General features: G+C 35.5%; 3 protein-coding genes across 3 annotated transcripts; 2 read left to right on the top strand and 1 right to left on the bottom strand.

The window, feature by feature from the left end:
- Positions 1-629: 629 nt before the first annotated feature.
- LOC143626478 (ribose-phosphate pyrophosphokinase 4) lies at positions 630-3,858 on the bottom strand. Its single transcript, XM_077096562.1, has 7 exons — positions 3,743-3,858; positions 2,401-2,709; positions 2,201-2,303; positions 1,600-1,668; positions 1,393-1,521; positions 1,203-1,302; positions 630-956 (listed from the first exon to the last, which is right to left on the bottom strand). Exons 1-7 carry the CDS (start codon positions 3,856-3,858, stop codon positions 823-825), a joined length of 960 nt encoding a protein of 319 aa, XP_076952677.1. The 3' UTR covers positions 630-822.
- A 7,457-nt stretch (positions 3,859-11,315) lies between these two features.
- Positions 11,316-13,613, top strand: LOC143626476 (putative pentatricopeptide repeat-containing protein At5g08310, mitochondrial). Its single transcript, XM_077096560.1, has one exon. It carries the CDS (start codon positions 11,343-11,345, stop codon positions 13,476-13,478), a length of 2,136 nt encoding a protein of 711 aa, XP_076952675.1. The 5' UTR covers positions 11,316-11,342; the 3' UTR covers positions 13,479-13,613.
- A 1,700-nt stretch (positions 13,614-15,313) lies between these two features.
- LOC143626475 (6,7-dimethyl-8-ribityllumazine synthase, chloroplastic-like) lies at positions 15,314-17,711 on the top strand. The gene is made up of 8 exons (XM_077096559.1): positions 15,314-15,503; positions 15,584-15,702; positions 16,510-16,605; positions 16,801-16,896; positions 17,030-17,108; positions 17,208-17,254; positions 17,327-17,386; positions 17,503-17,711. Exons 1-8 carry the CDS (start codon positions 15,314-15,316, stop codon positions 17,542-17,544), a joined length of 729 nt encoding a protein of 242 aa, XP_076952674.1. The 3' UTR covers positions 17,545-17,711.
- The last annotated feature ends 5,163 nt before the right edge of the window (positions 17,712-22,874 follow it).

Below are 22,874 nucleotides of genomic sequence, written 5' to 3'. Positions count from 1 at the left end.
CATAGAACTAGTCGGGACGTGCAAAAATCATAGCTAAACGAGTAATTTTTAGAACCACTTACGCGAATACACATTGACAAAAAACAAAACAAAAATGTATCCTACTAGTTTCCCCACAATATACTCAGTCTTGTTAGTTTACACCCCCCCCCCCCCTAATATACACATTTACCCACCCACCCACCCACAATATACCCGTTTCTAGTAGTTTCCCCATAATATAATCGTCCCTGTTATTTTTCCCCCAATTTACTTTATATTTTTATAACTTAGTTTTTAACATTTTATCTAAACTTAATAGTTAATTTGCATGTTCTTAAACGTTCTTACTTTAAAATTGTATACATAAGAATATTTATAAACCAAAATTTTAAATAAGAATATTTATAAACCAACATGATGTTACACCTTGATCGTTCTAGGAAAAACATTGTCTAAACTATCCTTCTATATAGTTTAAACAAGTTTAAACGATTCTGATATATTTTCTCAAATATGTTTTTTTATACTAGACCATATGATATGACTCATTTGATTTTCATGCATTTAATGTAACAATCAAGAAGTTGAAAGCACCTCATCCAACACAAGACATATTCTTCATGAGGCACCATGTCCTAAACAAACTATCATTAAACAAGCCACCCCCTTGGGTTGGGGCTAACCAAGTCTTTGTTAATAAGAGTTCTAGGTCCCATCAAAAAATGCATGGTTACATTGCATCAAAGGGCACGCATGCGGTTAGACATGATGAATAATCACTAATCACTGGCTAACGACTCGTTTATTTGTTAAATAAAGCACAACAATAGAAGCAACCCATCATATTTGAAGTGCATCTGCAATCGATCCTGCAAGACTCAATACCTCAAAAGGAGCCTTGTTTTCAATGCTTTTCACAGTAGGCGCGCATGAATCGGTTATCCAAAAGTAAGTAAAGGCCTTGTTTGAGTTCTCTGCAAAAAGTAGTAGTAAATGTGAAAGCCCGTATATCTATCGACTATTTGATTATTATCTAAGGGATTATAGGTCATCCAAGTATGTATTAATATCATGATAAATTTATACCAAATTTGACAACATGTTGAATGAAGATAAAAATTTTCAATGTTTTGACCATTCCATAACCTTTTATATTAAAACATAAAAAGGTAATTAAAGCTATATTTAAAAAATAATAATTATTTAACGTTTATTCTTACCACCATTTTCATGAACAAATTTTTCCCATGAGTTTTTTGGAAACACTGCATGAGTGACATAAGCACTGACTTTGGTTGCACCGTGAGCTGCCAAAACTTTCTGCAACAAAACAATTATTATATCGATAATTCAACAAAATTGTCATCATTAATTCTATCGTATAAAATATACAGAGCGTCAAAAAAGTACCTGGCATTCAATTAAAGTGCCTCCAGATTGCACCAAATCATCAACAATAACTACATGGAAACCGCTAGGATTACCTTCTTTCAACCTTACTATTCTTTTATCACCCTCGCGAACTTTTGCACAAACCACCTGTCATTTGTCAAGATAAAGATTATATAAAGTCATACAATTTCAATTTGCTAAATTTGTAATAAATATTCAACTCACCATGGGAAAGTGATCCAACTGCTTGTGGAATCGCTTCCAAGCTCCATCATCCGGAAACGCGATTACAATCTAAAAAGCATATGAAAGAAGAGCATTATCATCATAATATGTGCAAACAATATTCTTGAAAAGTGTATTATCTGGTAGATTACAAGAACATCATGAATACATCAATTTTGACCTAGGATATTAACAATATATACTTGACCTTTTAAAATTACAAAAAACAGATGTTTGACATTTTTCATTTTCCATTTCCACCTATCACAGGACACGTGTCACCACCAACAGATTAGACCCTCGACTAAAAACTCCCACGTCAGGGTGAAATCTGATGCCCCAAGTTTTAATTTTAAAAAGAATAATTTTTTAAACACATGGGGCCTCTGGATGCATGGATCTGCTGTGACATATTGAAATCTGTTGCACCAAAAGACATTTGTCGCACTCTAGTTGATTAGCTATGTTATAAAGTCAAGGCTACTTTGTTAATTTCTTGGTCAAAATAGATATTTTCATGATTTTCCTTTATAATAATGAAAGTTAAATATAAGCAACATAAGACTGAAACAGAAACAAAAGAGGTTGCTATATAGCCTACATTATCAGCATCCGGAAGCTCGTTAAGACGTTGTTTCAATAAGGGAATCCCAGTTTCAAAACACGGCAAAACATTGTCGCTAAAGTAGAATCTTTCCTGCAAAAAGATAAATTTTAGCATAAACTATATTAGAATTAGCTTAATGTTAGTTAATCAACATTCAAAAGATAACTTTAAGTACTTTTAACTGACCTGCAAAAGCATGTATGTCATATATGACTAAGCTTGTGGGACCACCTCTGGATATTGGAATGTTGGATAATATTCTTGCCATGGTGAACGCAGTAGCCACGTCACCCTCTTCTTCCATTCTTTCAAAGGATCCAGTTGGGAAGAAAGGTAAAACCAAAGTGAAAGAAGCAACAAAGAGCCTTGGAAGCGCAAATATAACAGATAACTGCTCGAATATTACAGCAGGCGAGCTGAAAGATGCAAGAAAAGAAACATGCTGCCCTCTGATATCTTGTGCATTGTTTATGAATAAGTTAGGAAATCCATCATCAAAACTCCTGAAACAGGATATATAAAAGTATCTCAACAGTCAACAACCTTCCTTTACAAGACAAGTGCATTCATTACTTCATAAATGTTAAGTAATAAATAACAATATCCTTTCATGGTAGCAGGTTATTGTCAACACCGATATTTTGTGGTAACTTACCATGACTCTTTCAATATTATTCAAACGAAAACCACACATAACAATTACCCCAGACGCTCTATATATACTAGAAAAACTATACTAATCCTACTATATACAGTTAATGCGGAAAAATATCGGATATCGGTCAAGGACCGATATTTGAGATATTGGTTATCACGGTGGGATATCGGTAATTTTAATATCATGAAGAATTTATATATATAGCAATTTAACACAAACAATTCAGTATACTATCCTACCATTAACAAATTAACCTTTTGCAACTTACAAAACACTAACAATTGTAGCAAGTAGGAACTGATTAAGACCTTAAAACACTAACATTAAACACTAAAAATTGAGAATTTAAGACATAAAGCACTGATACCAGAGATATCGGTGATATATCGGTCCAATATTGGTCAATATCATCGATATTATCAGTACCGATATTTCAAACGGAGACCGATAGCCGATATCCCGCCAATATTGACTGCATAGATCCTACTCAAATACTTCTCTCAGTTATAACCTATAAACCTAACCCTAGCATTATTTCTACTAATTAAATCAAATTAGATAACTCTAATTATTCAAAATACTAATTAATTAAATTAAACTAGCACTTAGCACCTTCAACTTTCTTTTAAATAATTTATGACTAGGGGTGTTCGGTATTCGAATCAAACTCGAAAAACTCTAAATTCGAATTCGGTTTTTGAATATTCGAGTTTAGTAATCGAATACAAATTTTCGATTTTCGATTCAAATTAGCAATTTATTTTTATAGCCATCTTCCAGTAGACAAAATAACTACTGCAGTAAAAAATTAGGGCATCAATCTGAAACCATAACACTCATATAATTCCACAAGAAGTAAGGGGAGTTGTTTATTAAACCTCCAGTTGATGGATTGGAGCTGAATGTGTTCCGATTGAGCGGCTATTTTGCGAGCCAGTTGTTCAGCTTCCACGCAGTAAAACAGAAGGACTTGCTTCTTCTGCGGCTTCTCCATCTTAAAGTGTTAGGGTTTTGGTAGTCGGAGAAGACGACTGTTGCAGGTGGATTCTAAAGAGACCACAGTCACTGCTTTTTAAATATTATTATTATTATTGGGGCCTTGCGTTGCTTTGTTTTCAAAAAGCATGATTCCAACCAAAATCCCTTGCCACCTCACTTTAATAATAATAATAAGAGTTAATGTCCATTTTCGTCCCTGTGGTTTGCTGCTTTCGCCACTTCAGTCCAAAGTTTGAAATTTTGTCAATTTAGTCCTTATGGTTTTAAACATTTGCCAATTACGTCCTCTTGTCTAACGGCATCCAACTATGCCGTTAGTTTAAGGGGTATTTTTGTCTTTCTCCTGTTTATGTTTAGTTAATGGCCAGTTTCGTCCCTGTGGTTTGATACTTTTGCTACTTCAGTCCAAAGTTTGAAAATTTTTCAATTTTATTTTTAATTTATTCAGTTTTTTTTTCTTTTTTTTGTCTATAGCCCTTAAGAGCATAATCCAAGCCCAAAACCATCGAGCATCGACCAAACAGGTTTACGTTTACTCTGTCGATAACAATAATCATACCCTCCTCGTATTTAGTATCTAGACATTTTCTAAACTCTCCCCCATGGTGGAATTCATTGGTAAAGTGGTCAAGGTAATTCCCTAAAACCGTACTATACCGATAAACTAAAATCGTTTATTTGGTTAATGCATAATAGTTACGGTTTAGAGATTAACATATTGTAGCAAACATCTTGGTCGAAATCACATCAGGAGGTGGAATATCCAGCATTTCCATGTTTGCTCTAGAAATCGATACACTAGATCGCATGTGTGTTCTTTAAATTGTGGTGTTGTTCTTGAATTCTTTATATCGACTACAATTCTAGGGTTGAATTCGACGAATTCAAGAACAATACCAAGATTTGAAGAACACACATGCGATTTAGTGCATCTGAGTAAACATGGAAATGCGGGATATTCGACCTCTTGATGTTGATTTCGACCCTGATGTTTGCTACGATATATTAATCTCTAAACCCTAACTATTATGCATTAATCAGAGAAACGATTTTTGTTTTTTCGTATAGTTCGGTTTTAGGAAATTACCCTGACCACTTTGCCAATGAACTCCATTATGGACTGATGTAGCAAAAAAAATACTGAATAAATTAAACATAAAATTGAAAATTTTTCAAACTTTGGACTGAAGTAGCAAAAGTATCAAACCACAGGGATGAAACTGGCCATTAACTAAACATAAACAGGAGAAAGACAAAAATACCCCTAAAACTAACGGCATAGTTGGATGTCGTTAAACGGGGGGACGTAATTGGCTAATGTTTAAAACTATAAGGACTAAATTGACAAAATTTCAAACTTTGGACTGAAGTGGCGAAAGTAGCAAACCACAGGGACGAAAATGGCTATCAACTCTAATAATAATAATAATAATAATAAGGAATATTGGCCTCATATAATCCCAATTATGACCCATTAGCAAATATAATGACCAACTATCGAAATGGCAAAATATAATCCTAACTACGTATGTGGGTGGAAAATTAACGGGAAGTTAACCTTCCGTTAGTTTTTGTGACGTGGCGGCTGACGTGTCTCTTAACCTGCTGACGGGGCTGCTGACAAGGATGCTGACGGGGTTATTAGTTATAAAAAAAAATATAAAATCACAAACTCTCTCTCTCTCTCAAACACTCCTGTTCTTTAACACATCACCATCCCCTATCAAACCACCCTTTAATCCTCACCAACAATCCACAACAGCTCCTCCATCTTCCTATTATCAACGCAGGAACCCCACCTCCCCGTCATCACAAATCTATAAATCTGTGAATCACACATATGCAACTCCTTAACCCCTCTTTCTTTCAATTGGGATGGTGTTAGTTTCAGACGATGGTGAATATCCGATCTAAAACCCAAATTAAAGGCGGTGGTGGGTGTCCGATCTAAAACCCTAATTCCAACTCTGGACCCATATGTAAACGCACATCAGTCATAACTTCGAACCCATATCAAAACCCTAGAAGTTGAATTGTCGTTGATCTGGTGGTGGCATGGTTAAAGCCAGCGGTGATGGTGGTGGTCACAGGGTGGTCAAATTTAGTGTTTTACCGGAAATGGGGCTTGTTTTGGCCGGATTTAGAGTTTTAACGAAGATGGGTTTTTTTGGTCGCCGGATTTTTTGCGGTGGCAGTGGTGACAGTAGCATACGGTGGTGGTGATAGACGGTGGTTATGTGTTGGTGGTGGTGGTTGAACGAAATTAGGGCATAATGTATTACAAAGGTCATGTCATCATCCCCGTGGATTTTATAATTTATTTTCTTTTAATCAAAAGCCCCGTCAGCATCCTTGTCAGCAGCCCCGTCAGTAGGTTAAGAGACACGTTAGCCGCCACGTCACAAAAACTAACGGAAGGTTAACTTCCCGTTAATTTTCCACCCACATGCGTAGTTGGGATTATATTTTGCCATTTCAATAGTTGGTCCTTATATTTGCCAATGGGCCATAGTTGGGATTATATGAGGCCAATATTCCTAATAATAATAATAATATCTTTTTAAAAGTTGAATATTGTCGTGTTAAATAATTTTAAATTACATGAAGCGACAATCAGGGTTTATCATGTGGTAACTCTTCTTTTGCGAGGAACCAACTTGAATTGTTTGCGTTGTTTAACGATCGAGTCGAGCCATCTTTGATTTAGGTTCGAGATTAAGGTTAAATGAGACATCTGAAACGTAAAAAACAAAAACTACCTTTTAAAAAAAATTAATATCTTGAATTTAAATTGAAGTGAATTTGAAAGCTTCCAAGAAGCAATTCAATTGAAGTCCCCCACCCCCCCCCCCCCCCCCCGCGCGCGCGCGCGTGAATAAAAGAGGTTTTCCATGAGTTTAATTTTTTATAAGATGTATCAATTACGGGATTTCAACTCTTTACTAATGTTTTGTTGGCTCCCAAGGGGATGCCAAGAAAAATAGAAGGTAATACGATCATAGTGTCACAAACCAACCAATGAAGGCGGAAACGTTGAGGCGCGAAATGATTGCTCATTGCACAACGACACTATAAAGTTACAATATTTAAACAACTCATCTAAATCCATATCATCATAAATAACACAACAATTGTTCATACAAAATGCCAAATAGATAGATAAACAAATAACTTGTTCTTTTATTTTCTAATATACTAAAGCCAAGATGATAAGTTTCTTCAAGTAATCCAATCAAGCTAACATCAAACCTGTAACATTGCATAAAATAGAGTTTGTCAACACAAAGGTTGGTGAGCAATTTTCATAGTTTTGGACAATAAGTATATAGTATGAAATCCACAACTAGTATATGAAAACAATAAATAATAGCAACAATTTAGATAATAAAACCGTCAATAAGAATACATTGACGAACAGTCAATAAGAATACATTGACGATAATAATGAAATCGTCAATAAGAATATATTGACGACACCTTTCTATACGGGGATACCATATATACTCGGAATTAACTATGATCATACTTTGATGAGGCTACTCGCGTTAGCATTCAAGAGGCTACCCGCCTTAGCATTCAAGAATTTGCACATAATCATGTAAAGCATATAACACCAAATCGAGCATTTATTTAAGTAAACATATACAATAAGTGTTGTGGTTTAAGACTCAAGTATAAATCATTTGAATTTGAATAAGTATGCAATGCCACCCCCAAAACGAAAGATGGAAAACGGGGGATGAAAAAGTACTCAAATTAACAAATAACTTGAAAGATAGTGTCGTGAATAATCGGAGAGATCGGTTTAACGAGCAAGATCTATATTAAACGGGTCTTGTGTTAGTAGGTAGTCTTGGAAGGTTTTAAAATAAAATACATGACAAATGAAGTAAATAAATAAAGTTTAGGATTTAAAATGTAAATATTTGAGAAATTAAAGAAACGAGTTTTGTAAAATAAGTTTACTCAAAACCGGGTCTCGGTATTCTATTCATTAGTTTTTTTCTTTTTTCTTTTTACTCATCCCATGTTAAGTAATAATGTGGGTTAAAATGCAATATTGCAAAACCCTTGTTTATAAGAATACCAAAACGAGGTTTAAACGAGTGTTCTGGTTTGTCGGTTCGAGACTTGATAATTGACCAAGCTCAAAGTTAACTTCCCAAAATAATAAATGTTATGAGATAACTCCATAAAAATCAAAATAGACTTAACCAAGTATGTAGTTCTATTGTGAAGAACCTTAACGTTCGTTAAACGAGTATACGACTTTATCGGCCCGAACTTGTTATAAGATCAATTTGGTTACCGACATGCCAAGTATGTTTAGAAATTAACTAAAATTGATTTAAAATATAATCTTGAAGAAAAATATAAGTTTTGGTGGCTAAAAACACACTTGTGTGTCTTAAGCGAGTGAACTCGGTTTAGTTCGGTTTTTTTGGTTCGGTCCTTGACTCAGAATAAGACCGAGGATGGTTACCACATAGCCAATTACCATGGAACTTGTAAAATAACTTATAAATAACAATACTTAAGTTTTACATTCAAAAAGTTAACAATAAAGTTTTTAAACAAAAGTTCGGTTTTTGGTTCAGTTCTCAACTCGGGATGAAACCGAGGCTAGTCACCACATACCCAATACCATGGAACTTGACAAATATGAACAATAAACTAAAATATGCAGAAGTTAAGCAAGTATAACAAGTTATATGGTTAGATTTGTTAAATATATAAACAAGGACTACAAAGTCCTCCATGTAACCTTGCCTTACTAGCCCGACATTTCAACCGGCCGAGACCGGAGAAATGAAAGACCGAAGGTAAACAAGTAGTGTATATTATATATATGTTGTAACATCATGCTTTAAGTATTGAGAAGTTAGTTAAAATGAAAGATTAGCTTATGAAGAACAACCTTAGAATTCAAGAATTTGAGAGAGAAATGAGGAAATGAGCAAGTACAAATGAAGAAGATGGGTGTGTATATATAGGGTAAGTTGAATGGGTCTTTTATAAAGGGTGTTGCATGAAAATGGGTTGGTTATAGACCCAAGAAAGCACAAACTACAAATGGGTCCTTCAAGTCTCCATTTTGGTAGTTTTAGTCCCTTGAGTTCGTTTTGAGCGTTTTCGGGGCATTTTAAGAACCGAAAAGGGTGTTTTTTTAGATCCAACAACTATAAAACAAATATGTAACATAAAATTCATCATTTTGATAATATCGAAAGGTTCGGGATACAAAACGGGTCGGGTTTACATTAAGAATACAAGTATAAAATAACCCGAAATTGACAAATGTTACACATAGCAATTTCAATCTTGTTCGTCTCGTTCACACAAATGCTATAATGACTATATTTCCCCACATTCACTTCACTTTCAAACCCGAGAACAGGGTAAGACATTTAAGGATTCTTAACTTGAGTAGATTCAACTCAGATCAACCTGCCACAAACAGCATGTTATTGGCGCACATAATGTGTGATATAGCAGGACTGTTATTTGTAACTTGTAAGTGAGGCAACTTTACAAACACCCTTTTCATGTCGCCTCTTGCATCATTACATCCCCTTATTATATAGTTAAGATACATAAAAATGATGATAAACAATCGCCCTGAACACCCCCCCCCCCACACTTCTAAAAACATAAACTCCTTACTTGGTGGGCCGCTAACTAAAACAACATATATATATATATATATATATATATATATATATTTATATATATATTTCAAAAATGATGCTTTTCCAAATGTGTTTTAAAATGGTATAGTTTTTAGGAAAATTGGAAATAAATAATCCCATCTTTTGTGTATTGGCCGATAATAATCCCACATTTAAAAATCATTAGCAATGGTCACACCTTTTAACTATTTTTGTCTTACTGGTCCTCCGTTAAAAATTACTTAACGTCGTTATGTTATTTCCCTAGTTTCAAACCGATGTTTTAGGGCTTTTGATCGGAAGAACGATATGAGTCGACTGATGTAAAACTTATTTCGAAACGGTGATTCGAATGGCTTGATTTTTGTTAATTGGAAATTCAAGCACTCGAATTGAAACATTGTTTCGTCGTTTGGATCACCATTTCAAGATAAGTTTTACATCGGTCGACTCGTATCGTTCTTCCGATCAAAAGCCCTAAAACATTGGTTTGAAACTAGGGAAAAAACATAACGACGTTAAGTATTTTTTAACGGAGGTCCAGCGAGACAAAAATAGTTAAAAGGTGGGACCATTGCTAGTGATTTTTAAAGGTGGGATTATTATCGACCAATACACAAAAGGTGAGATTATTTATTTCCAATTTTCCTAGTTTTTATAGGGCGTCTCACATTTTAGAACAATTGTCATTTGATAAACCATTGTCTCAAACCCCAATTTGACATAAAATAATGCAAACATTGGTTTTAAACCACGGATTGCATTTAAAACGATTTGATAGTCAAGTCATGGTTCAATACCACAATTTGTCTTTTCCTTTCTTTTTTTTTTCCTGAAGTATGAATTTTATAAACAAACCAACCAAATAGACCAACAAGACACCTCTCTTCAAAAACCCAAAGGCCGGCCACCAAAAGAACTTAGAAAAACTAAATTTACACCATTTAGACCATTCAATGGTCTTTAAACTGGACCTATATTTGTACCACAAAAGGCCAAGAGATCTTATATCTCCAACAATGTCTTCTACCTTAAACGCCTTGCCTTCAAAAATTCTTTCGTTCCTCGCTTTCCAAATACTCCAACAAGCTATAATCACGATTCCTTATAAATCCAATTTTTTCTCTACCCCACACCCGAGCTAGAATAAAGATCCAACAAATCTTTAACCGAGAAAGAGACTATCTGAGGCACTTTACACCACGAGCTCACAAAGTCCCAAAAACTTTCGACAGTCCACCAGCACATGGTCGACTGTTTCAACTCCCGAATCGCAAACACCGTAAAGCCTAAAAGGAACCTTGATGTTCTATCCACACAAAGCCATGCGACTGAAAATTTTATCCATCTCCGTCCTCCAAACATAAATATTGCACTATTATTTTTCCTGTTTAATTTTAGCTATTTATTATTTTCTTTTGAATGCCATTGCACTTTTATTATTATTATTATTATTATTATTATTATTCATAGTATCCGTGAATTCAAACTCCTAAACTCAACCATGACTCTTTGTCATATGATCTTCAAACCCCCAACTCAAACCCATCAAATTCTCCTCAATAATCTTTACTTCCACTCCAAAACCCACTTCACAAACCACTCACACAACCTCCAAACAATCACCAAACTCATCTCCATCTTCACCCACCAAAACCCATCAAAACTAACCCAATTTGACTGCAAACTCACCACAAACACAGTCGAAGCAGCCCTCAAAGGCTTCAAGAACTGGCAACCAGCCTTCAGGTTCTTCAATTGGGCGTCGAATCAACCCGGGTATCGCCACAATTGCTATACATACAATGCCATGGCTTCCATCCTATTAGGTGTTCGACAAAATGCCGCAATGAAAAGTTTGTATCTTGATTTGGTTAATTCAAATTGTTATGTTAGCCCGGGTGGGTTAGGGTTCTTTATTAGGTGTTTGGGTGGGTTAGGGATGGTTAACGAGGCGAATGAGCTGTTTGATCATGTTAGGAAAATGGGTTGTGTGGTGAATGATTATAGCTATAACGCGTTGTTGGAGGCGGTTTCGAAGTCGGGGTCGGTTGAGTTGATGGCGGTGCGGATGAGTGAGATGAGGGATAATGGGTGGAAGCCGGATAAGTTTACGTTGACTTCGGTTTTGCAGTGTTATTGTCGGGCGAACTTGTTTGAAAAGGCTTTGGATGTGTTTGGACAGATGGAGGGGTGCGGTTGGGTTGACTCGTATGTTTTCACAATATTGATTGTGTCGTTGACGAAAGCGGGTGAGGTGGAGGAAGCGGTTCGGTTGATTGATAAGATGGGTGAGTTTAAGATAAGTTTGAATGAGAAGACTTTTTATGTTTTGATTCACGGGTTTGTGAAGGGTGGGAAATTCGATTATGCGTTAAACTTGTTGAAAAAGATGCAAGCTTTAGGTTTTGTTCCTGGGATTTCGCTGTATTCGGTGATAATCGAAGGGTTTTGCAAACGTAAAGAGTTTAAAAAAGGTTTAGATTTGTACTCACAGATGAATGAACTTGGTATTCATCCTGATGTTAGCATATTCAAGATTTTAATATCGTCTTTATCCGACGAGAAAGATATGATCTTGTTACTGAAAGAGGCAAAAGACCATGTGAATAACAAATCAATGACTACATTGTTCAACACTGCTTTGACTAGTCTGGTCAAAGGCGGGTCAACTGATAAAGCCCATCACCTCATTCAAGCAGTCATCAAAGATGATGTTGATGATGACACTTTCAAGATTCAAAATCTTGTTTCTTTAGACGCCTCGTCTTTTGAAATTGTCATTAGCAGTTTATGCCAAAAAGGTGAGTTAGACATTGCTTTAGACCTCTTCAACGACATGGATCAAATCGGTTGTAAAAAAAGCTTACTTATTTACAATAATCTGATTAGCGCGTTAAGCAATGCAAACAAAGTGGAAAAGTGTCACGAGCTTTTAAAAGAGATGAAAACAAACGGTGTTTCACCGTCACATTTCACTCACAACTCCATATTTGGACATTATTGCAAGATTTGTGATGTAAGTGGTGCCATAGACGTGCTTCGTGAAATGCATACTCACGGGCATCAACCGTGGATCAAACATTACACTTTGCTTGTGAAAAACTTATCAATAAACCGAAAAGCGGCCGACGCGTGTACCTTTTTGACAATAATGAAGGAAATCGGATATTTTCCAGATATGATTGCTTATTCTACAGTTATTGACGGTTGGTTAAAGATTGGGGAAATCGACTACGCGTTAAAAATGTTTAAGGATATTTCAGCTAACGGGCATTGTCCTGATGTGGTTGCATATAATACTATCATAAACGGTCTTTGCAAAGATAAACGAGTGTCGGAAGCACGAGACATTTATGATGAAATGTTGCAAAAATCCTTCGTTCCGTCTGTTGTGACGTATAATTTGTTAATAGATGCGTATTGCAAAAATGGCGAGGTTGATCAAGCGGTTTGTTTCTTTTCAATGATGAGTGAGAAGAAACGAAACCCGAATGTTATTACTTATTCTACTTTGATTGATGGTTTGTGTAATGCTGGAAAGTCAGATGAAGCTTTGTTGACTTGGAATGAAATGGTCAAAGTTTGTGACCCGAATAAGATAGCTTACATGGGTTTTATTAATGGGCTTTGTAAATGTGGGAAACCGGATTTGGGGTTGGTATATTTTGAAGAAATGGAAGAGAAGAATATGAAGGTGGATAGTTATGTTTACGTGATGTTGATAGATGCGTTTGTTTCTGTATCGAATGCACCGATGGCGGTTTATGTTTTAAGAAAGATGATTAAGGATGAACGGGTACCGGATTCTGTTGATAAGTATTGTATTGTGTTAAAGGAAGCTTTGGTCAAACTGTTGGATGATGAGTTGACTTGTTTGGAAGTCAAGAGTCTTATTGAAGATGGTAGTCTTCCAGGTTATGTGTTAGAAACAGGCGGGGTGTAGTTGTATTTGTAAAATGAGGTTTGGTCGCTCGGATTGCTAGCTCTGAAACTACAGTTTCTATGATCACTTTATTCTTTGCATTATAGGTGTTGCTGCGACTTGAGATCCTAATGCCATCGAGGTTGGCTCTTCCAGTTGTTTGTCTGTACTGTTTGTTCCATTTGGCGACCACTTGAACGAGCTTGTTCAGCAATGTGTGTTCCTTATATCGAAAGGGCGACCTCTTCAGGTTCGGGAGCTCCGGCAGGGAAACTTGAGGTACGCCCAGTGGTTGAGCCTGTCGGTCAGTTTAATGGAGTTTTGAGTCAAAGTTGATATTTAATTGGATTGAATGAAATCTTGAATTCCGGTTATGTGCTCTCTGGGATCTGGATGACTGAACACAATCTTAGTTTATTGGGTCAATATATCAAGAACTGTAGAACTGTGTATAAACAATATCCTTTTTTTTGGAGCTCATTTGAAGGAATACATAACCTTGTGTTGAGTATTATAATATGTTAAATTTTTAAATCTGAACTTGGCTTCTGGTTGAAATGCCAAATTGTCAATAATTCCAACTATAGATGCATATTGTGGTACAATGTCAATAATTTATTACTTATCACTCATAAAATCTAACTTTCCCAAACAATTTATAACTTATTGCTCAAGCTGTACTTATAAATGGACTATTTGTCTATCTGGGCTTTTGATGTGAAAGGTCTAATCCTAATAGCAATAGGGTTAATCGGTTTTCGGGTAATGTGTTTGTTCTGGTCAAGTTAATCTGGTAGATGTGGAATTGGGTCGGGTTGGGTTGATTTAATCAGTTACGGGTAAAATTTACGTGGAGGGCGGGCATTCGTCAGATTGGGTTTAGGGTTGGTCGGGAACACCGTTGCAACTGCCTCCATCATGCTAGATGGGATCATGGGATCATATTAAGATCGTTTCCAGGTTCACGAACCGCACTGGATGAGAGAAAAATAAGGAGGGGGGGGGGGTAATTTTCTTGGAAAGCATGAGGGTTCAAATGATGGAGCTGGAACACCGCCACAGGTGGTATGGTATTAGGTGACTGCATCATGTTGGGTAGTTTCATGAGTTTGTATTTGAACACACCCCGTCCTGAAGTGGCAAGTGATGTTGTGTAGCATAACGAAGAATCAAACTTTATTCAAAATAACTTCATTCGTGAAAACTAATAATCTTTCAAACTTTATTCAAAATAACTTCATTCGTGAAAACTAATAATCTTCAGCTTTTACTATAATGTGTGTAGCATGTCTACAAAATCATGAACATATCCTCATAAGTTTTATTACTGCACAAAATAATAATTATCATGCATTTTAAATTAAAGAAAAATGGTGATATAGAAAGCAATTCCCAGGCTTTGGTTATTCATATACTCTTTAGCGTATTTAAAAACTAACCATAGAGTCGTATGGGAAAAGGGTAAGTCACACATACAAATAGGCCTGTAAACACGCTGAACGAACACGAACACTTTATAGGACAAATATCCGTGTTGATGTTCATTCGTTTAAGAAATAAACATGTTCGTATTCGTTTGTGTCCGCATTTAAAATCTAAATGAACAGTTTACAAACATAAATGAACATAACTAAACAAACATATATGAACAAACGTAAATGAATATAACAAAAACACACGAACACACTTACATAGTTAAATGAACACGAACATTAAGCAGACGAATATAAACAAACTTCCCATCAAACAGTTAACTAACGTTTCGTTAAACATGTAAAAGGATGACCGGTCAAAATCAAACGGATGGTTGACCCTAGGGAAAGTGAACACTACACTCTCCACCAAACTCCACAACAATGGCGGCTGCTTCATCTTCATCTTCATCTTCATCTTCATCTTCATCAACTGCTCTTCTTCATCGTCTTCACAACACCAATTCATCAATACCATCATCAACAGGCCTACACAATCGTTCATCTTCACTGTCTCTTCTTTCTCACCGTCAAATTTCATCCACGTCACCACTAATCCAATTTTCCCCAAAAGGTAGCATCTAGGGTTTCAAATTCCGCATTCAATTTATTCAATTTGTTCAATTCACGCTTATTACTCTCTGTTACTGTTAGGTTTAGCAAATCCGTTACTTGTAGCACCCGTAGAGAAGAAGAAACTGTCGGTTCAAACCGAAGCTGTTCGGCAATTGACCGGGTTCTTGACGAAAGCCGAGGGTTTTCGTTTCGCCATTGTTAGTTTACTGCATTTTATCTTTACAATATGAAACTTATAGGTGTGGTTTGAGTGTTTAATTTTAATATTAATATAGTTATTTGTGTAGCAAATGCAATAGAAATTAGGGGTGCAAGCGTGCCGAGCCACTCGAGATCGAATCGATTATCGTGTCCGAGCTCGAGCCTTATATGGGAAGCTTGTGTAGGCTTGCCGAGCCTTATGTATTTTTAAGTTTGACCTCTTTCGGACTTCTATGTGTTAATTTCACACTGCACAACTGAGCTCAGGCCGAGCTTAGGCCCGCTTAAGGCTTTTCTCAATATATATACGAATTATTAAAATGTGTATAAATTAATTAATAAATGATAAACTAGCAGAGCTTGAAAAGATTACTCACGAGCCAAGCTGGAGCTTTATAAAAAGAGCTCGAAACGTGTCGAGCTCAAGCTCTCGGGAGTCAAAATGAGCTGAGCTCGAGCTTAGTCGAGCTGGGGCTTGGCTCGGCTCGTTTACACCCCTAAATACAAAATTATTATATATGGATTTTCAAAATAAGCATAGCCCTCTGATTTCGATTAATCAGCGCCTAATCGTGATTTTTACAATACTGATGTTACTATCAAATTTAAAAACAAAATTTAGTTCCTTTTACTCGCATTCTTTTGAATTGATGTGATGCTTTAGCTTGCAGAGTGTAATATTCTAGGTTTCATTTATAACATAGAACTCTAGCTTTTCTGTAACAATAGTTTAATCTTAATTAAACAAAAAGTTCTGTATTTTTTTCACATTTTGTTATATGTTACCACTTACCATGGCATAGGTTGTTGCAAGGTTCAATGAAATTGTTACAAGGCCATTGTTGGAGGGTGCTTTGGACACGTTTAAGAAATATTCAGTGAGGGAAGAAGACATTGATGTATGTAATACTTCTTGTTTTTCTTTCTTGAATTATATACCTTTTGTGGGCTATAACCAAAATGCAACATGTTAAAACAAGCTTTTAATAATTAGTGTTTGGCTATAATCCTCTTGGTTTGAATTATCACATGCAATTTGGTTGAACTGATTATGAGTATATTGTGACTAACAATATTGTGTTTAAACTTATTAGGTCTTGTGGGTCCCTGGTAGTTTTGAGATCGGGTTGGTTGCTCAAAAGCTTGGAAAATCAGGGAAATACCATGCCATCGTGTGTATTGGAGCTGTGGTAATATTGTTGTTGTTGTTGTTGTTATTATTATTTCCAACTAATATACAATATTGCTTTTAATAAGTTAATAACACTACTTAACTAAATTGACGTCGATGTTTGAATGTGTATGATTATTTATGTTTTTTAGGTAAGAGGTGATACTACTCACTATGATGCTGTTGCTAATACAGCTGCTTCTGGAGTCCTTTCAGCTGGAATTAATTCAGGTTTGATTTTATGATTTCCATTTCCATTTGAAGATTAACAAATTTAGTTAAAGTTTTTTACTTGAATTGATTTCATATAATTTAATCATAACGATGTAGGTGTTCCTTGCATATTTGGAGTCTTGACCTGTGAAGACATGGATCAGGTATATTTATAATTGTCGGTGTGTGTGTTTTAATTTATAATTGTCTAAATATATGTTTGTTTGTTGTTTCAGGCTTTGAATCGTGCTGGCGGTAAAGCTGGGAACAAGGGCTCCGAGGCAGCTTTGACTGCTGTAAGTTGACTTTAATCTATCAAGATGTTACTGTGTGTTTGTTCTGCTTCATTTACATATGCCAACTTATAATTTTGTGCTTATTTTGTTCACTGAAATCTTAATCTGTGTTGCAGATTGAAATGGCCTCTTTGTTTGAGCATCATTTGAAGGATTAATTGTTGTGTGACAGTTTATTCATGCAAGAGGACAAGAGAATCCTGTCATTAAAACTACTTTTATAGAGTTGACTAAATCCTTTTTTGCTCTTTTTTGTTTGTAATTTGCTTGAAAAGTCACACAATAAAGTCTTGTGGTTTTGTTAAGTACATGACATTTCAGCTTAATAATGGTGAGAATCAAGTGGAAAAACTTGTGATGGACGTGTGACTTTTTCAACAAATCATAGGGTTCTATAACTTTATATGTGTGACTTTTTCAGCAAATCATAGGGTTCTATAACTTTATGCCCCGTATGACATGACGAAATTTATTCACACAGGTCATATAGTTTTACTAAAACTGACTGTGTGATAGTGATGTGTTATGCCAGAAATTATATGGCTTGTATACCCCAACTTGTTGCGCTTAAAGATTTTTGACATAGTGTTTATGTCAACATAGTTTCAAACATGATGTCTTGTGAGATTTGGGTGCTGAGTCAACGGCAACGTTTTTATTATGTATTTCTCAGTTTTATTAACATATCTCATTAATGGCATATTAGTTAAACAATGTTTATATATATATCCACATAAGCAGCAGCCACAAAAACCACCAAAAAAAAAAGGAAAATTGAATCTGCATTTATATGAACTTTGTTTAAATCTGGTTTCAAAAAATAACAAACCGATTACTAAGCAAATGTAAAGTATTACATGAATATATCATATCAACATGAATTAATATCTATACCCTGAGTGCAACAGACCTGCACATGGGGCAAGTGTTTTTCGACAGTAGCCAACCCTTGATGCATACGGCATGATACTGATGCCCCGATCTTCTCGTTCTTTCCACAGTCACACAAACAAATAGAGCAGGTATCCGCTTCACAGTCTTTGATCGTATATCCTTTTCCTGCTGTGTACACATGTAGACGCGTCGAGATGTCTTCTTCCGATAAACCGGAACTGCTGGTGCTGGTGTTTAGTTGCTGCTCTAACTCTTCCATTAGCAAAGTTTCTTACACCGAAACAGCGTAAGTGTAGGTTGGTTGTTGGGGAATGGCGTGGTGATAACCAAAAGGGTTCATGGTGAACAAGAACAAATATAAAGAGAGTTTGATGAACGTAATGATCGACCGAGAAGTATAGACGAATGGGTATGGTATTGCCGCCCTTATATATTATATAAGGTAACTTTTACTAGAAGGTTCCTATACTTCCAACGGTAACTACCACTTCAAGATTGGCTAATATTTTGTTTCCTAATTTAAGATTACACCGACTCATGATACATTAATTAATGTATATTTTGTTAACTATTTTTAAACACCTAAATATTATATATTGTTGTTTTAGCTGTTAAACTTACTTTCTTTTTATCAATTACTTGTTTTATTTCTTTCTTTCGTTTAATCTAAAATCTATATTTTTAACGGCAAAATTCTTGTTACAAGGAAACACAAGACCTTTCAACCACTAGGTGTTTTATAGGTTTTACCTTTGTCAATAGATTACCAACCCATTGTATCTTAACTCTATTAGAAAACAATTTTTTTTTAAACTTTTTTTAGCATAAATATCTTTAAGTAATATAACTTAAATATTACTATTATCTATCTAACTAATTAATTTGATTAAGTTTTGGGTATAACGTCCACTGCCCCCAAAAGTTGTTGTCTCTTAACGGAGATCAACAGTTCGTGCATAGCAGCTCATCGATGATGAAGAACCATAGCTTTGTTTTTAGTAAGATCAGTTTTGCCATTCAAAAGGAGATTGCGATACAGCTTGTTGCCTGCTTATTTGCTTTACTTACTATAACTGGATCCTTTTTTTTAGTATAATATCATTCTTTCTAAAAAAAAGTTTAATTTAAAAATGTGTTGATTTTTATTTGATTATGTTGGCTTATAATGTGTAGGACACCTTGATTTCTTGGTGTAAACGCCTTCTTTCTTTGCTTTCTCTGTTTGAGACCTTTTGGAATTGTACGCTCACATGGGGTTAGAGGAAATGGAAAATGAGGATTTTCGTGTTATTGTTATAATTGCTTGTCAGAGAATTTGAAAAGCTAGAAATGAAAATATTTTTGAAGATAAGAAAGAGAAGATTGAAGCAATCATTTTGTGAGATTAAATCTTTGAGTTTTCTACGATATAAAAGTCGGTTGAAATATAAGTCGGTAAGTTGGTCTAACTGGTGTTAATTCTCCTTGATGTAGTTTGAGTGCTATTGCGGTAGGCTTCCTCCGGGTTGTTTGGCTTCGACCTTTGTTATAAAAGCTAACTTTTTGAAATTTTTTTTATCAGCTCTCATTATTTAACTTCATATTTTACGTAAACTAATACAAATTTATAACACCTCTGTTCATACTTTTAATTATTTATAAGTGCTCTAGATCATCATTATCATCATACTTATTCTTAACTAGTTTTTTTACCCGTCGCGTTGCGACAGCGGGGGTTAGAGATGTTGAAAGAACACAGCGCGGCGGGGGGTTTAGAGATGTTAAAAGAAGACCACGTGGGTTAGAGACGTTGAAAGATAATGTTTTCAGTTGCATTCCTTGGTATGATAACGTTAACAGGTTGAAATCTCAAATGGCTCACGAAGAGTTTGTTATACACCTTATATACATATTAGAAATCAGGTTTATTATATGCCTTGTGTACATATAAAATCAAACTGATATATTACACAAAATTTACTTAAAACAAAGTGGGTCGGTAGGAACATAATCAGGTGTATTATACACTTAAAGCAAATTAAAAAGAAATTTAAAGTTGCGTGGGGCATATAGACAAGTAAACGAATTTGATGTTATTGGCTAATCGGGTTGTGTATCCCATACCCGTCCATATGTTTCGGATCTCTCGTGAGTTTGGGTCTATTATTTCTAGTATTAGAGCTGTACGAAAAACCCGAACCCGGAATCGAACCCGAAAAAAATATCCGGAACAGTTTTTGTTATATCCGAACCCGTACCCGACCTTACCCGTAGGGTACGGATAGGGTATGCATTTCAGTACCAAAATCCGTACCCGGAACCGGGCCCGATTTATACCCAGTAATACCCGAAAACCGGAACCGGTTCCATACCCAGAACTGGGTTTTTCCAATACTCGAAACCCGGTTTTTCAAATACCCGAAATTACCGGAAAAATACCTGAAAATACCCGAAAATACTCCTAAAATTTGTAACCCCTTAAAAAAATCCAATCTGTACCCGGAAAAAACCCAAAAAAACTCAAAAATAGGGTTTTTCAATACTCGGAAATAGGATATTCAAATACCAGGTTTTAGAATATCCGGTTCTATACCCGACCCGAACCCAATGCATAGGGTATGGTTTTTAGAGACAATACCCGGACCTGAACCCGACCCGGGTATTACCAATACCCCATTTTCCAATACCCGGTCGTACCTGAACCCGATTCAATATCCGAACCCGGGTGTTTGAAAAACCCGATTTGTGCACCTCTACCTAGTATTAATAATCCAACACAACTTTTTCCATCACACCCATTTTACCAAAACTAGTGTGATAAATACTTTTCCCATAAACACTAAAAAAACCTCTTAGGTGGCAATTGGTGCGCATGAATGATAAGTATGACATAACGGATCATTCTGAGAGAATAAAAAGAGGAGATTTCTGGTTGGTCAATGGAATAAAATCAACGATTACTCAGATAATCTCATTCCAAAATCAACGATTCATTTGCACCCCCTGATTCTTTTCCATTCCATTTTTATCCTACTTATGCGACACCACCACCAGACCACCTTCACTACCATTGCCACCATCATCCCCACCACAACCACTGTCGTCGCCGCAACCACCACCACCACAACCATCGTCGTTGTTGCCACCATCGGTGCCACCATCACCTAAGTTTACCAACCGTCGCCACCCTATTGGTCCATCTCGGTTTTTATATCCTTTTCCCCCGTTTTTTAGCTACAGTATTGTAACGAACGTAACCGAAACTGACATAATCCGTGCCGAGTTACCGCCTTAATGTCCAGGACCAACAACACTTGTGATTTTCCATCACCCAGGTTTACCGACCAAAAAAACATCGAATATTTTATTTCTTCATACATTAATATTTTTATACGTTAATTTTATAAATTTATAATGCTTAGTTTTTACCAACGGTGTCGGTACTCTGTACGGTAACGAGCCTACACTTTATATTGAAACGAGCGTAACCGATACCGACAGGTTTCGCATAGTCTGTTACATTCCCTGTTCCCTGCACCATCCGTTACTGTCTGCAATCGATAGCAGAGGGTTAGGGTTTTGACAGAATCACACTGCTGATTGATGCCATCCACAATTACCAGGTGCAAAATGAATCTCATTTCTTTCTTCTTCATTGTTTACTCTTCAATACAATAGAATCTGTTGCTTTCATGATATCGTCTTAACGTATTTTATTTGACCTAATTTGCCGTTGCATTTCTAAAATATTATTACTTTTTATTATCATTACATTAATGAAATGCCGTTGCATTGCTAAAGTTGGCTAAATGGGCGGGTCAGATAAATGTTTGGGTCAAAAACACATTTTTTTTATCTAACCATAAGTAAAAGATCTAAACTTCAATGGTTCTGGCCTAAAAAAACGGTTACTTTCAAATTAGTGTTGAATATTGTTACAGATATTTTGTTATTTTATAATAATAATAATAATCTAGGTTTCTAATTAAAATGATTTAGGAGATTTTATCGATTAAAGATTCACTTTGCGCGACATTGAAGTATTGAACCTCTTTGACATGTTGAGCATTAATTTGGAAAAAAAATTTATTGATTGTAAGAAAGTTAATAATATACTTGAACCTATTTTAATAAAAAAAAAATTTATTGATTGTAAGAAAGTTAATAATATACTTGAACCTATTTTAATCAAAAAAAAAAAATTTGGAAATGTTACAGGTAACCGTTATGCTGATGTCACTGAAGGCTAATAATCTTGATTTGAACAAGTTGGCTGCAACTCATATTATTCTTTATCTGTGGTGGAATCCAGCTATTGAAGATCAAGCCATTGACCGAATGTCCTGTTATAGTATCCCGGCTTGCTGTTAAAGACACAGTTGAAGACAGAATTTTAAACTCCAGGTTTGTACTTTTGGAGTTAAAACTGTAGTTTCACTATTTTACCATGTCCCTAAAATTTGGTTAATGCAGGATGAAAAAGGGAAAATGGTTGATTCGGCTTTTGGTGAAAATCAAAATGGAACATCAATTGTTTGTTTAACCGCTAAAGATTTGATATATTTGTTCATGGGGGGTCATGAAAAGGCGAAAATGGTTGATTCGGCTTTTGTTC

The sequence above is a fragment of the Bidens hawaiensis genome, unplaced genomic scaffold, assembly GCF_021521415.1.
Source record: "Bidens hawaiensis isolate Kalapana, Puna unplaced genomic scaffold, B.hawaiensis_p1.1 tig00004412_1, whole genome shotgun sequence".
In the NCBI taxonomy this organism is placed as follows: domain Eukaryota; kingdom Viridiplantae; phylum Streptophyta; class Magnoliopsida; order Asterales; family Asteraceae; genus Bidens; species Bidens hawaiensis.
The sequence above is the reverse complement of the archived record's forward strand: the minus strand, read 5'-3'. Positions and strand labels throughout refer to the sequence as shown.